Source organism: Monodelphis domestica, chromosome 1, assembly GCF_027887165.1.
Source record: "Monodelphis domestica isolate mMonDom1 chromosome 1, mMonDom1.pri, whole genome shotgun sequence".
Classification (NCBI taxonomy): Eukaryota; Metazoa; Chordata; class Mammalia; order Didelphimorphia; family Didelphidae; genus Monodelphis; species Monodelphis domestica.
Genome location: NC_077227.1, coordinates 14,709,953 through 14,723,111, shown reverse-complemented (window position 1 = coordinate 14,723,111; position 13,159 = coordinate 14,709,953). Strand labels below are relative to the sequence as shown.

Sequence of the window (13,159 nt, the reverse complement as noted above, 5' to 3'; positions counted from 1 at the left end):
TCAAGACTTTTATACTTGCCCTGATTTCAATTTTTATTTTGACTTTAGATTGTAATTTTGAAAGACTTTATTTTTTTTAATTTGGACACAAACCCAGTTCTTGTATACTCTAGTGATCTCTGGGCTCTGGCAACTGAAGCATCTGATACTAACCTACATTTATCAAAAATCTGCATAGTACATCTCATTTTTAATCTTTTTGGATCTCAGTGCTCTCATCTATAAGATCAGAAGGTTTGACACATTGGTATCTGAGGTCCCTTCTATCTCTCAACTTGAGATTCTATCCCAAACCTCAGAAGTCTACTTTAAGGAAGTCAAATTCTTAGCTTTCCTCTTTCCATGTAGATATAATCCATCACAAGAATTTAAATAGCATGATAATAGACTATCAGTTAAATCCTATCTTTTCAAAAAAATGATGGCTTAAAAAGAGTCATCTTTCAGTAACAGTAGATTTGCTCGATTATTTGGTTTGTATTTCGCCTTAAATTTTTTATGTGATTTTTATTTCCCAATTATTTATGCTCCATTATTTTCTTTGTGATGTCAAGATTGAAGAAGGCCCCCAACATATTGGATGGACCTTGGAATCATTTTCCTACAGTGAATAATGAAGAGGATTGATCAATAGCTACTGAAATTCCTTCCAGCTGGAAAGCTATGATCTATGAGTCCTGACTACTCAATAGTTTATTCTTCAACATGTTCCTAAATGTATTTGAGATTTTACTTCCCTTTTCCTCTTTCCTTTCAGGGATTCCATTTGTACTGTCTATATTGAAGTACTTCCTCCAAATAACCAGAGCCCTCCCCGATTCCCACAGCTGATGTACAGCCTTGAAGTAAGCGAAGCCATGAGGATTGGTGCAGTTTTGTTGAATCTCCAGGTATGAAGTTTGGTGTCTTTGGAAAAACTTTTTGCTCCTGAATGAAAGGCAGTAGTTTTAGTGTTTTATGTTTAACACAGGCAATTTATTGGAAATAAATCAAAGGATCTGGCTTTACAAATAAGGTCTTCTTTTTTTTTTTAATCTTTACTTTCCGTCATAGAATCAATACTGTGTATTGGTTCTAAAGCAGAAGAACAGTAAAGGCTAGGCAAAAAAGGGGGTTAAGTGACTTGCCCAGGGTTACATAGCTAGGAAGTGTCTGAAGCCAGATTTGAACCTATGACCTCCCAACTCTAGGTGTAGCTCTCAATCCACTGAGCCATCCAAGTGCCCCTTCAAACTCTTCTTATTAGTTTGATCTCCTCAAATGACTTTTCATCTCTGGGACTCAGTTTATTTATCAATAAAAATAAAAAGGACTATATCCAATTTCTTTTGAGTCCTTTTAGAATTCCAAATCTTTGATCCTCTGACCTGAAAGACATAATCAATTAATGTATGTCCATAGTTTTAAAAACTATGAAAATGTGTTAATTCCTATTGAATGAAAATTTAGCCTTGAGAAAAAATCTATAATTATGTCAGTGAAATGTTTTTGAAGTTATTTTTTTTTCCTGCTGATTGTAGCCACTGTCAACCTGCTCTTATCAGCAGGAGTCTGCTGCAGTCACTGACAGGACAGAAGATAGGGTTTGAAAAAAAAAAACAAATAAAAAATCACATTTATATATATATATATATATATATGTACATAAAGATTGAGGACCTTCATGATTAAAGGTAGTACTGCTGTGTCATTTCTGGACTTGTACCCATAGTTTTCATTTTAAATGCATCATAAAATTGTAGAAAAGCTGGCCAACTAAGGAAATCTTTCTTTCAGCAATACTTCTGCCATACATTTGTCTTGAGATACTGAACACATCTGGATCTCAAAATTCCTAATCATTAAAAAGAGAATTTTCAATTATATAATCTCTAAAGTCCTTCCCAATATAACATTCTATACCTTTATACTCTGTGTTCTATGGTCTTCCAGCTCTCAAATATATTCAACTTTCTAAGGGTCATTCTAACTCTGATTCTGTATGTTCCCTATTTTTCACCTCTGCAGTTTAAAAAGCCACTTAGAATCCTCCCTTCTTCCCTTTCTCCCTTTTCCCCTCTCCCTTCCTTCCTTCCTTCCTTTTTTATTCCTTCCATCCCCTTCCTGTTTGAATATCCCTATTTCACCTGAGAACAATGTGTAAAAGTCACTTAGCATCCCCCTACCCCTTAACCAATGAAGATGAAAACCCAAGATTTAACCTTCTCCATTTGTCCACTGGGGATGCTTTATGCCCCCTCATCCCTTAGACATTCCCATACTCCTACTCTCCTGATGGGACCCTTTTAGTGCTTGATTTAATTTGATATGATAAAGTTTGCCCACTTCAGCTGAGAACTTCATGACTTATGGGGTGCATCATCATGTCCTGCAACATTCAAGTTCTAAGAAATCTGAACTCTGGGTTCTAAAGGTACCTCTATCTTGATCACTTCAAAGTTCTGGCATTATTTATCCTAAGTTCTCCTGCATCTACAATGTTTCTTCTTTCATGTACTATTTCTAACAACTCTTATATTCATTATTCTAATATCCTTTCGTGTTCTATTATGCCATTTTCGTAAGGTTCTTCCCACCTCTGTAATTCTATGTCCTAAGAACCTTCTAAGCTTTTATATTCTAAGACCTAGGGTTTTTTTTATTCTAAGGATTCTCCTAGTTCTAGCATTCTGTCTCTGTCTTGTCTTTCATCCCAACTCTAATATTATTCTAAGATCTATTCCAGCTTTCACAATCTATTTTGCAAGGTTCTTCAAGCTTTGCCATTCTATGTTTAGAACATAGATACCTAGGTATAGAGGTCAAGTTATAGATGTAGGGATCTATAGAACTGTCTTTTCTCTATATCCAAAAGTAAATATCTAAGTTATCTATATATAGTAATAGCTGAAGATTTTAATAGATATAGAGTTAATTGCTATAGCTCTATAGATCTATATATAGGTGTGAGTATAATTCTATACATATAATCTATCTCTCTTCTTCCTTGACTCTCAAATATTAGGAAATGGAAATCAAAGATTTATTTGAGCTTAAGCATTTGTTTTTTTGTACCTAGCCAGTTGATTGTTTCTAAGTATTATATGTATACATATAGGTATGTGTGTTTATATATGTGTATGTATATATATACATATATGTATAAATTAATATATGTATATGTATACATATGTATAAATGAATATATGTACGTATATTTCCTAACTAAACAAAAGGAGAATGAGGATTAAATCAAAGAAAAAATTAGCTGGTATATGCTATAAATCATTTGCTTCATAAATGCCTTTCCATCACCTGCAATGCCTATGTGAGACAGTAACTATAAGAGGGCAGGACCTGAGAAAGTAGTCAGTCTATGGCCATCAATCCCAAAGTTAAAAGCATTTTATATTTCTAGGAAGCTTTTATCAGACAAAAGCCATGGGAAGCAGAATAATCCTAACCACTATGAGGGTCTTTTTATGTTTCTCTCATGCTTAAAAACCTTCTGTTTCACTTTTTTGGCCTTTAGAATGAAAGATACTACCTTGACTTCTCTCCTCAGTTATGCCTACTGAGCTCTTTTTTTCTTCTTCAAGGAATAGACTAGGTCCCATTCCTAAACCTCTCATTTGAATAATTCCCTCTTAAGATTTTTCTAAAACATTTTTCAAGCATCTGTTCTTTGACCCATCATAGTTTATCTGATTTGGTATTTTGTACCCAGCCCAACACCACCTCCATTAGATAATGACCACTTTCATCGTAAGACCTATATATGTTCTGGTCTCCAAATCTCCATATTTCTAGGACATGTTGTGTGAGGTCAGATTTGAACCCAGGTCTTCCCATCTCTACACCTGACTCTCAATCCATTGAGCCTCATAACTGCCCCCACACTCACTGACAAGTAACTTGTCTTTTAAAAAGGAAAGGATGAGAATATAGGGCCTCAAAAGTCTAATGATGATGTGATTGATTAAACAAAAATATATGTATAAAAGCAACAGGATATAATCTATATACAGAAGTCACATTTCTTTATTACAATTGCCATGCCACAGATTTGTTGTTATTGAATTATTTCAGTTGTGTTCAAAACTCTGGGGACCCATTTGGGTTTTGCTTGGCAAAGATACTGGAATTGCCTGCCATTTCCATTTCTTTCTCCAGTTTATTTTTCAGATGAGGAAACTGAGGCATACTGATTAAATAATTTTCCCAGGGTCTCATAGGTACTGTTTGATATCAGATTTGAATTTCGGGAAAATAAGTCTTCCAGACTTCAAGCCTAACACTATTTTACCATATAATTGCTTAAGTCACAGGGTAAATTAGCATAAAGAGAGAAGGATTTGGATAAAGGAGGGAATTAGGTCTGAATTTAGTACAAGACACTTATAAACTGCAAGACCTTGAGGAATTCAGGGAATTATAGAATTTTAAGGTTGGAAGGAACCTCAGTATCTACTTTGTCTGAACTTTATCTGAAAAATAATTGCATCTACAACATACCATTTTGGTGCTTGAAGACCTTCAGGTTGGGCTAACCCATTACCTCTTTATATAATTCATCATGCTTTTAAACACCCCCATGACTGTTCTCGACTTCCTGGCTCAGGTTCATCATTTGTCATAGGGACAAACCATTACTTCTACTACGTGCTTTTGAGCAGTGCTCAGAGAAAAGTATTCTGTTATCTTAAAACCCAGTAAAAAAGTGAATTCAGAAAGCTGTAGAAGATCTATAATAGTTGAATAATTCTAAAGAAAGGTAGTGAGTTGAAAGAAAATCCTTTTTCCCCAGGCATGGTGTCCATGGTGCTGAAGTTAAGAAAATAGTTAAGATGACATGCCTACTGAACCTTTATCCTCTTTGTGGAAGCAAAAGAGTGATGGTTGCAGCAGGCTGACTCTATTAGGAAGAGCCAGAAGAACCCATCAAGTCATTTTTGGGAGGCTACCGTGTACCTACTCTCATTCACAAGCCACTGAGATTGAATTTGAACCAGTGACCCCCAAGTTGAAAAGCTTCTATCAAATTACTCAACCGGAGACCTTGGATAATAATAGGAACCATTAGAGTTACTGAGAGCTGCCTGGAATAGGGACCCAGGCTACATTGCCTGATCCCTGCTACTGCTATCCTCAGACTCATCACTGGTCCATTTATACCATCAGTGTATATGGGACTTTACAAAAAGAGGGAGAGAGGGACCTCTTTGGAAGAACATTTAATGGCTTATTTTGGAACAATTGTTAATGTTTTCATTTTCTTTTTCCCCTTACCATGATTTGCAGCACACACACACACACACACACACACACACCTCACAGCACTTATTTATTGTAGAAAATATTTTTGGTCCATTTGATTTTCTACCCTGTAACATCCCATTTTTTGGCCTGGGCTACAATGCCCTGATAATGATGACTTCCTGCTGAGTACAACACCATTGGATTCCTGACTTCTCAAAATGAGTCATTCTTCACAGAGTGTACTTGCTCAGATTTTCTCTTACAATCAGTTCACTTTTAACACTATAGCATCAGGATGAGAAGCCCATGACTCAGCCTTAAGGTGCCACCCTCAAAACCTCAGAAGACCTGAATTCAAGTGATACCTGTGACACAGTGAAAAAAAGAGAATCATAAATATAGGTCAGAAAGGAACTTTAACAATCATTTAGTCCACTCCTCTCTTTTTACAGATGAGGAAACTGAGGTCCAAAAAAGTTAAATTACTTTTACAAATTACAAAAGTTGTAATACGCCTAGGTCCTCTGATTCAAAAGTCTGTGGGGTTTTGGTTTATTTATCTTTTATTGTGATTTAATACTCATCAGACTTTCAGAACTAGAAGATAGCACTATTGGGAATATTATAAGATTTAGAGTTAATTAAAAAAGATTAGTGCATAAGGAATACTGTTTCAAAGTATGGAGCCTAGTTTGGAATTTGGAGCCAGAGTTCCTGCTAGAATTCTGAGGTAGTGAAAAGGGTTGGAGTTTCCAACTGTCAGAGTCTCTGTGTGAGCTGACCTTGGCTCTGGGGGCTGGTGGTTTCTGGATCTCTGGGAATTTTCCTCTGAAACATTGGGAATACCAGATTGACCATTTTGAAGAGAGAAAGTGGGTTTAGCAATGACTACAGGAGAAACAAATAGGAAGAAGAAAGAAGAGATTTTGCCTTTACCTCTGTGTGCCTGCAGAAGTGAAAACCAGGTTTTTCCTAGGCCTAGAAGGTCCAAAACTGACTGAGCTGCCATTTGAAGGGTGAACTATAAAGAAACTTGGAGACAATATTTTAAGGATTCTATATTGTTATAAGTATGTTAGAAATAGGTTTATGTAGTTAGAAATCGGGTTAAGGTAGTGATAAGGAGAGAGAGCAGGTCTGCATTTTCTCAGACTGAACCAGACCTCATGAGGGGCCTTGAGTTGTGTGTGGTTTGAGTTAATACCCCATTAGTATTAGGGATCTTTCCTGCAAAACTTTTTACCTTTCCTTTAAACCTTTATAAACTTATTAAATATAAGGTTTGTTTCCTAAATCTATCTTTGAGAAGTTCACTCTGTGTAGGTCAAAAGTAGATACATGGACTTGCAACTCACAAGCGACAGCCAGTTGGCCCTTACCATCCAACAAGGACAGAGACTAAGAAACGCCATTTCCAAAAATATACTTAACATCCCTCAACATGAATTTGGGGTGGGGACATTTGTTATTAACATCTTTGGATATTTGTAGATAGCTGTCATATCACCTCTTCACATTACTCCTCCTCTTTTGGACCAGCTAATCCATAAACTACTTTCTAATATGAAAACCCCTGAGCCTATGACAGGAGGCAAGTGTTCTGAGAGAATGGGACATAGGAGGGTAGTTTGGATTGGTTGAAGATCAAGTGTATCACATTAGAGAAGGAAATTGAAGATACCTAAAAAAGTAGAATGAAGGAGGAAAGAAAGAATGTCTGTAATGTCAAAAAAAAGGAGTGATGTCAGAACTCCATAGGCAAGCACTCTTTCATTTTTGAGTCATATATGTTCTCTTTATTTTTGACATTTGTAATCCTCTTTCTTTAAGATACAATTCATTTTCCTATTCCTCTTCCATAAATCCTACCCTCATTCCCACCCTATCCCCATCTAACTGGCTAAAAGTCTTTCATCATCTTTTTCCAGGGAATGTTAAAAATCTCTCTTTTGCTACCAACAGCCCCTGCTATTTTGTGCATTTATGTTATATCCTTACTCACAGGCAGCTCTGCTCCCTAGGAGAATGTCAGTTTCTTAGGGGCAGATCCTGTTTCCTCTTTCATTTTTGTATCCCTAGTACCAAGCTCAGTGCTTTGCATGTTGTAAAGATTTAATAAATGTTCTTTGAATTAAAATACCAAATGTTTGCTTATGAACCTGAAGAGATGAACAGGAAATGTTATGTTCAAGCCTTAAACCTTCTGTGTTCATCTCAGAACGGCCATGCCAACCACTTCTAACACATGTTATTTTATATTTTAGTAGGAGCATAATGTTGTTTTTCTTATGGATAACCCTTGGTTATCTATGAAAATAGGGAAAATTTGCCAGACAAATTAGAGCTGTTGACCTTACAAAATTATATTTAGCCACCACCTTCCCCTTTGATCTTGGACATATCAGCTGATTGACCTTCTCTGAGAGATTATCATTTTTTTTCTATTTCATTGGTATGTGAGTACAGTCATTTTGTCCTAAGACAAATAACAGAAATGTAGTGCCTTGGGACAGCTGAGTGGCTCAGTGGACTGAAAGCCTGGCCTAGAGATGGGAGGTCCTAGGTTCAAATCTGACCTCAGATACCTCAGATACTTTCTGCTGTGTGACCCTGGACAAGTCACCTAACCCCCATTGCCTAGCCCTTAACACTCTTCTGCCTTAGAACCAATACACACTAGTGATTCTAAGAGGGAAGGTAAGGGTTTTTTTTTTTTTTTAAAGAAATGCAATGTCTAAAACATAGTAGGTGCTTAATAAATGCTTCTTGATTGATTGTAACAAAACAGAGTTATTTAATATTCTTTCAAAAAAATTTTGGCTTCTTTGCCATCTGGAGAGGAAAAGCATAAAATAAGGAGCCAGGAAATCAGTATTGGCATCTTGCATCTAACACAAACTCATTGAATGATTTTGGGAAGCCACTTTGTTCTTCTTCCTCTGATCCTCCTCTTTCTCACTTCTGCATGACCATCTGTGGTTAAAAATGAGAAACAATAAACTTTACTTCATCAGGATACATTATGGCATCAAGAAGCCCCTCATCAAAACACTTTGTGTATATGTGTGTCTATATGGGTGTGTATGCATTGGTATGCAGTACAGGAAAGATGCTTTAAGTCTCTTAAGACATTCCACTACCCTTTCAACCTTATGAACCTGCATAGTTTCAGTTAAAGTGATAGGGCAGCAGATTTTCTGCAAAGAGTGACCTGCCACCTCTTTCCTTAAGTTATGAATCTTTCATTTTGTAAGTTTTATATTCCCTTTCCTGATTGTGTTGGCTCAGCAGTGAGCCTAATCCTCATCTATAAAATGAATTACATGAGAAATGACAAGAAAACCCCAAAAGGGGTCACAAAGAATTGGAAATGATTAAACAGCAATAAAAATTTTCCTTCCTCTGTTCAAGTGATGGCATTGATAATTCTCCCTTATTGATATCATTGGCTTGCTTATTAATGGTCTCTGGAGAGACATTTCTTTTTCCTTGATGGGCTCCTGAATTCATGTATCCCATTCCCTTGCTCTTTTCTCTTAAGATTTCCATCCCTTGAGCCTGAAAATTAGCACACTACTCTTTGCCTCCAGGATCCATCCATTATTTTTACCCTGTAGGCTCTTCTCTTCCTTCACTCATTAGTCTCAGTTTGGTGGTAGCTTTAGGAATCCTTAGTCCTCCTTTACCCACCTTAGTTCCCTGACATAATTCATTTCTCAAGGCTTATTTCCTCATCTATAAAATGATTGACCTGGACTAGGAGATCGTTATTGTCCCTTGAGCTCTAAAGTTTTTTCTTCACTTCTCCTGTTCAATTCTTCTCACTTTTTCAAGGTCAAGGGATCTTAGGAGAGAGAGGAGTGTCAAGGAATTATTATTTTTAAGCCTTAAGACAAATTCATGCTTGTGAGAAATAATTGCAAAATTACAGAAGCTTTGCGGGAATCGCTCAATTATTTGGAAGCTTTGTGAAAGTCTGCCCTTCTGCCTTCAGGGCTTAGATCTGGCTGCTAATTTCAGGCTCTGGGCAACTTTGAAATGTTCTAGAACTTTTCTACAATTAGATCATATTTTTCCACATAAAGATGATAAGGAGGTTAAGATTTGACAATTACAATGTGCTGTACATATATGTTATGCCCATTATTGTATATGTTTCTATATGCCCTAGAGGTGAAATTTTATTTATTCATTGTCTCTCCTGGTAGAATGTGAGAATGTGAGCTCCCTGAAAGGAGGGAGAGTCTTACTTGTTTTTGTTTGTTTGTTTGTTTTCTGACAATACCCTACATGCAGTAAATGCTTACTAAATGATTTTTTCACTCATTCATCAACAAGCCAACAAATAATTATCCCACACTTAGTATGTTCTAGGCCCTGTGCTAAGCTCTGGGAATGGAAGGAACTTACATTCTAATGTCAAAATACCACACATAAAAGAGGGCCAGCAGAGAGGATGTGCCAGGTAATGACACAATAGAAAGTCTTGAGTGAAGCCTAGAGAGGAATGAGATTATGGCTGGCCTGGGTATCTTCCTTCAAAAGAAGTTATGGAAGGAAGTCATCAATTAGAGTGAGAGTTCATAAAGGCTGGAAGTACTTGCAATGTGTGAATTAGAGTTGGATTAATCTGTAGTATTATAGATGAAACCCAGAGTGCATCTTAGAGAAGAATTCATTGATTTCATGTTTACAATAACTCTTTGAGCTACATGTTATTATTTTCCTAACTTTAGAAACTAGGAAATTAGAGTGAAAGCTTAAGTGATGTACCCAGGGATAGGATTAAAAATTTAACACATAAAAGATCTTGAAAGTGACAAAATCAATTCCCTTTCATTATACAGATAAAATAACTGAACTGAGAGAGGTTAAGAGACTTGTTCAGAGTCCAACATCCAGTAGAATTTACCAGATGAATGCAGGTCTTCCTGAATTCCAAGTACAGTGCTCTATTCACTGCAACTGAATTAAAGAAGATAATTATCAGTGAGAGCAACATAGACAGTCTGTATAACCTTATCACAAATTACTAACAGAGATGGAATTAATAGAAGTTGCAAAGAATAAAATCAGTTTAAAGTAAGGAGAGATACTCTTAAAATTAAGGCACTCCACGATTGGAAGGGATCCTTTTAGAAGAAGTTCTCTCCACAAATACTGGAGGGTTTCAAGTTGGGGCTGAATGGCTATTTGTCCCTTGAATTATAATTGGGGTTTTTTTTAATATAGATTGGATTAAGATTCTTTTTTAAATCTGGGATTCATGGACCTTCAGAGCATGGCTATACTTCAGGAAGATTGATGTTGTATGAGAAAAAGTTAGACCTTTATTTGCATTCAACTTATAAATGAAATTTAGCATTTATTTAAAATTGTTTAAAAATCTTCTGATGAGAAGAGACCAATGAGCTTTACCAGATTTCTGAAGGTGTCCATGACATATAAATAGGGTAAGCATTCTTGGAGCTGACACTTGCCCCTTAAAATTCTCTGATTGCAAAATGTCTGGGAATTTTTATTTTTGAAATTTACTTTCCATTATTGTAGAATTATGTCATTTTTCATTCTTGATTCTTTATCATTTTGAGTCTAAATATTAAAGATTTAAATTTACCTAAGAGGGGGGTATATCACACCTGTGTATTATTTTCCCTCATCCCCCATACACATATCCCCTGGAATATGATTAATATTCATAATTGGTGATTCTGTACTTCACACTTGAGAAATGTGAATTTTGTTAGTTTCCCTTTATGTCCTCCTTTATTTTATGAAAAGAATGCATTTTCACTTCTTTACTTGAAGTGGATTTGTATACTTGCTTTTCTATTATTACATTATTTGGGGAAAAATACAATCATTAACTAAGTGAGAAAAATGAAATAATCTGTGAAGAGGCAAAACCTAGAGACGAGTAAATGTGTACAGTTAAATTAGCATTCAGCCTAATAGAATTAGGCTTCCTCAGGGAATACTGGGGGTTCTATCTATTCCTCTTGAATAGGAAAATTAAACTACGGTCCTCCAGAATTGTTTTCCAGTACAACACGGCTTCATAAAGGATTTCCAACAATCTCTTTAGCTTCAGTCATTAAGAGGCCGCAGAATTCTCTATTCAGAGTCTATGATGTCAGCATTTACTAATAGCCACCCACAAACATGAAGTCATGGATGCATTCTCTCATGTTTACTCTAGCACTGTATGACCAATGTATCCAAGGAAGACTCGGCATTGACTATGGCTATTGGGTATCTGTTTCCCCAAAAGCAAGTACACACATCTAATGGACACACACACACACACACACACACACACACACACACACACACGTACACTCATTGTATTTTCTGCTGCTCTTCATCAATAGAGAATTGACACTGACTTTGAAACCAGTCTCTGGGGGCCAAAGACAACAGACTTGTACAGAAAAACTATGGCTAGACAGTTAGTGCTAATTGTTAGAGAAACTGAAGAGATGAGTAAGAAAGAGATTTGGTGATTAGGGGGCTAATGTGGCTGCTTAGAAGTTGAGGGAATCAGGAGGTGGGGAGGCAGCATGGCTCGTTGGTAGGTTTGTCATGTTACCAATCCCCAGCAGTTCATCAAGTAATGGATGTGTCTGGGTGCAGATTCTTGGGGACTGGACTTGCCTTTAGAACAAACCTCGATTTAGCTAAACAATGGAAATTCCACTTCAGCACAGAGGCAGACCCCTCCAACCCACATGACTAGTTAGCAAGATTGAGGATAGTCTGAGTTTTGCTGCCCTTTCTGGGCAGTGATTCTAGCATTTGGAATTGCTGATAGAAGAGCCCTCAATGAAGTACTCAATTAATTACCAAATATTATTAAGTGCCCAGCGTCAGAGACAGTGTTGTATAGCATAATGTGTCCTGGATTTGTAGGAGAGGATCTGATGTTGCTATCTCAGTTATCTGTGACCACGAGCATTTGAACCCAGGTCTTCAGACATAAACAAAGTAGCATTCCTTTAATGATTATGGAGAAAGCATGTAAGCCTGTTTATGTAAACATGTAGATACATATATGAATGGGACATCGAAGAGGTATCTGGGAGGCATAGAGGAGAGATTGGGGGAATCAAAAGCAGGAAAACATGAGTTTCAATCCTACCTGAGACATTCACCAATGATGTGACCCTGGACAACTCACCTCATTTCCCTAGCTCTATTTCCTAACACATAAATGGCAAAAATAATAATACTCCCTTTCCAAGGTTTTATCAAGCAGATCAATTGAAATAATATTTATAGGGGGCAGCTGGGTGGCTCAGTGGATTGAGAGCCAGGCCTAGAGATGGGAGGTCCTAGGTTCAAATCTGGCCTCAGACACTTCCCAGCTGTGTGACCCTGGGCAAGTCACTTGACCCCCATTTCCTAGCCCTTACCACTCTTCTGCCTTGGAGCCAATACACAGTATTGACTCCAAGACAGAAGGTAAGGGTTTAAAAAAAAAAGAAATAATATTTATAAAACATTTTGTAAATCTTAAGAGTGTCATACAAGCCTTAGCTCTTCTCTTCTCAGCTCCTTTCTACATGTCCTTATACATAGAGGTAATTCAGAATATATGAAAATGAGCACAATGGTGATTAGGGATGAAAAGAGTCTTTAGTGAAGATGGCTTGTCGATCATAGACACAACCTGTGAGGGCTGAAGTCAGCTCTTTTCCAGTTTGTCCTCTACCCATTTGGATACTGACTACACTAGAGGAAGTAGAACATTTCACAGCCCCACTCCTGGTGACCACCAGGCCTCCCAGTGATGTGGGATGGAGGCAATGCCTGAGGTTGCTCTAGCAATTTGGATCTGAGGGATATTGATCAATGGGGATTGTGATGCTCTGGCTATTCCCATCCTTCCTCACTGAGCTTCGACTAGCAGCTCAAACTTTGT

At 37.0% G+C, this 13,159-nt stretch overlaps 1 protein-coding gene across 2 annotated transcripts in view; it reads left to right on the top strand.

Annotated features, from left to right (window-relative positions):
• The window catches only part of PCDH15 (protocadherin related 15), a 1,570,906-nt gene that overhangs the window by 1,212,852 nt on the left and 344,895 nt on the right, over positions 1-13,159 (top strand). For both annotated transcript variants that reach the window (XM_056795634.1, XM_056795629.1), the window contains one exon: positions 758-890. In XM_056795634.1, the coding sequence (XP_056651612.1) occupies positions 758-890 (133 nt within the window). The remainder of the gene's footprint in view (positions 1-757; positions 891-13,159) is intronic.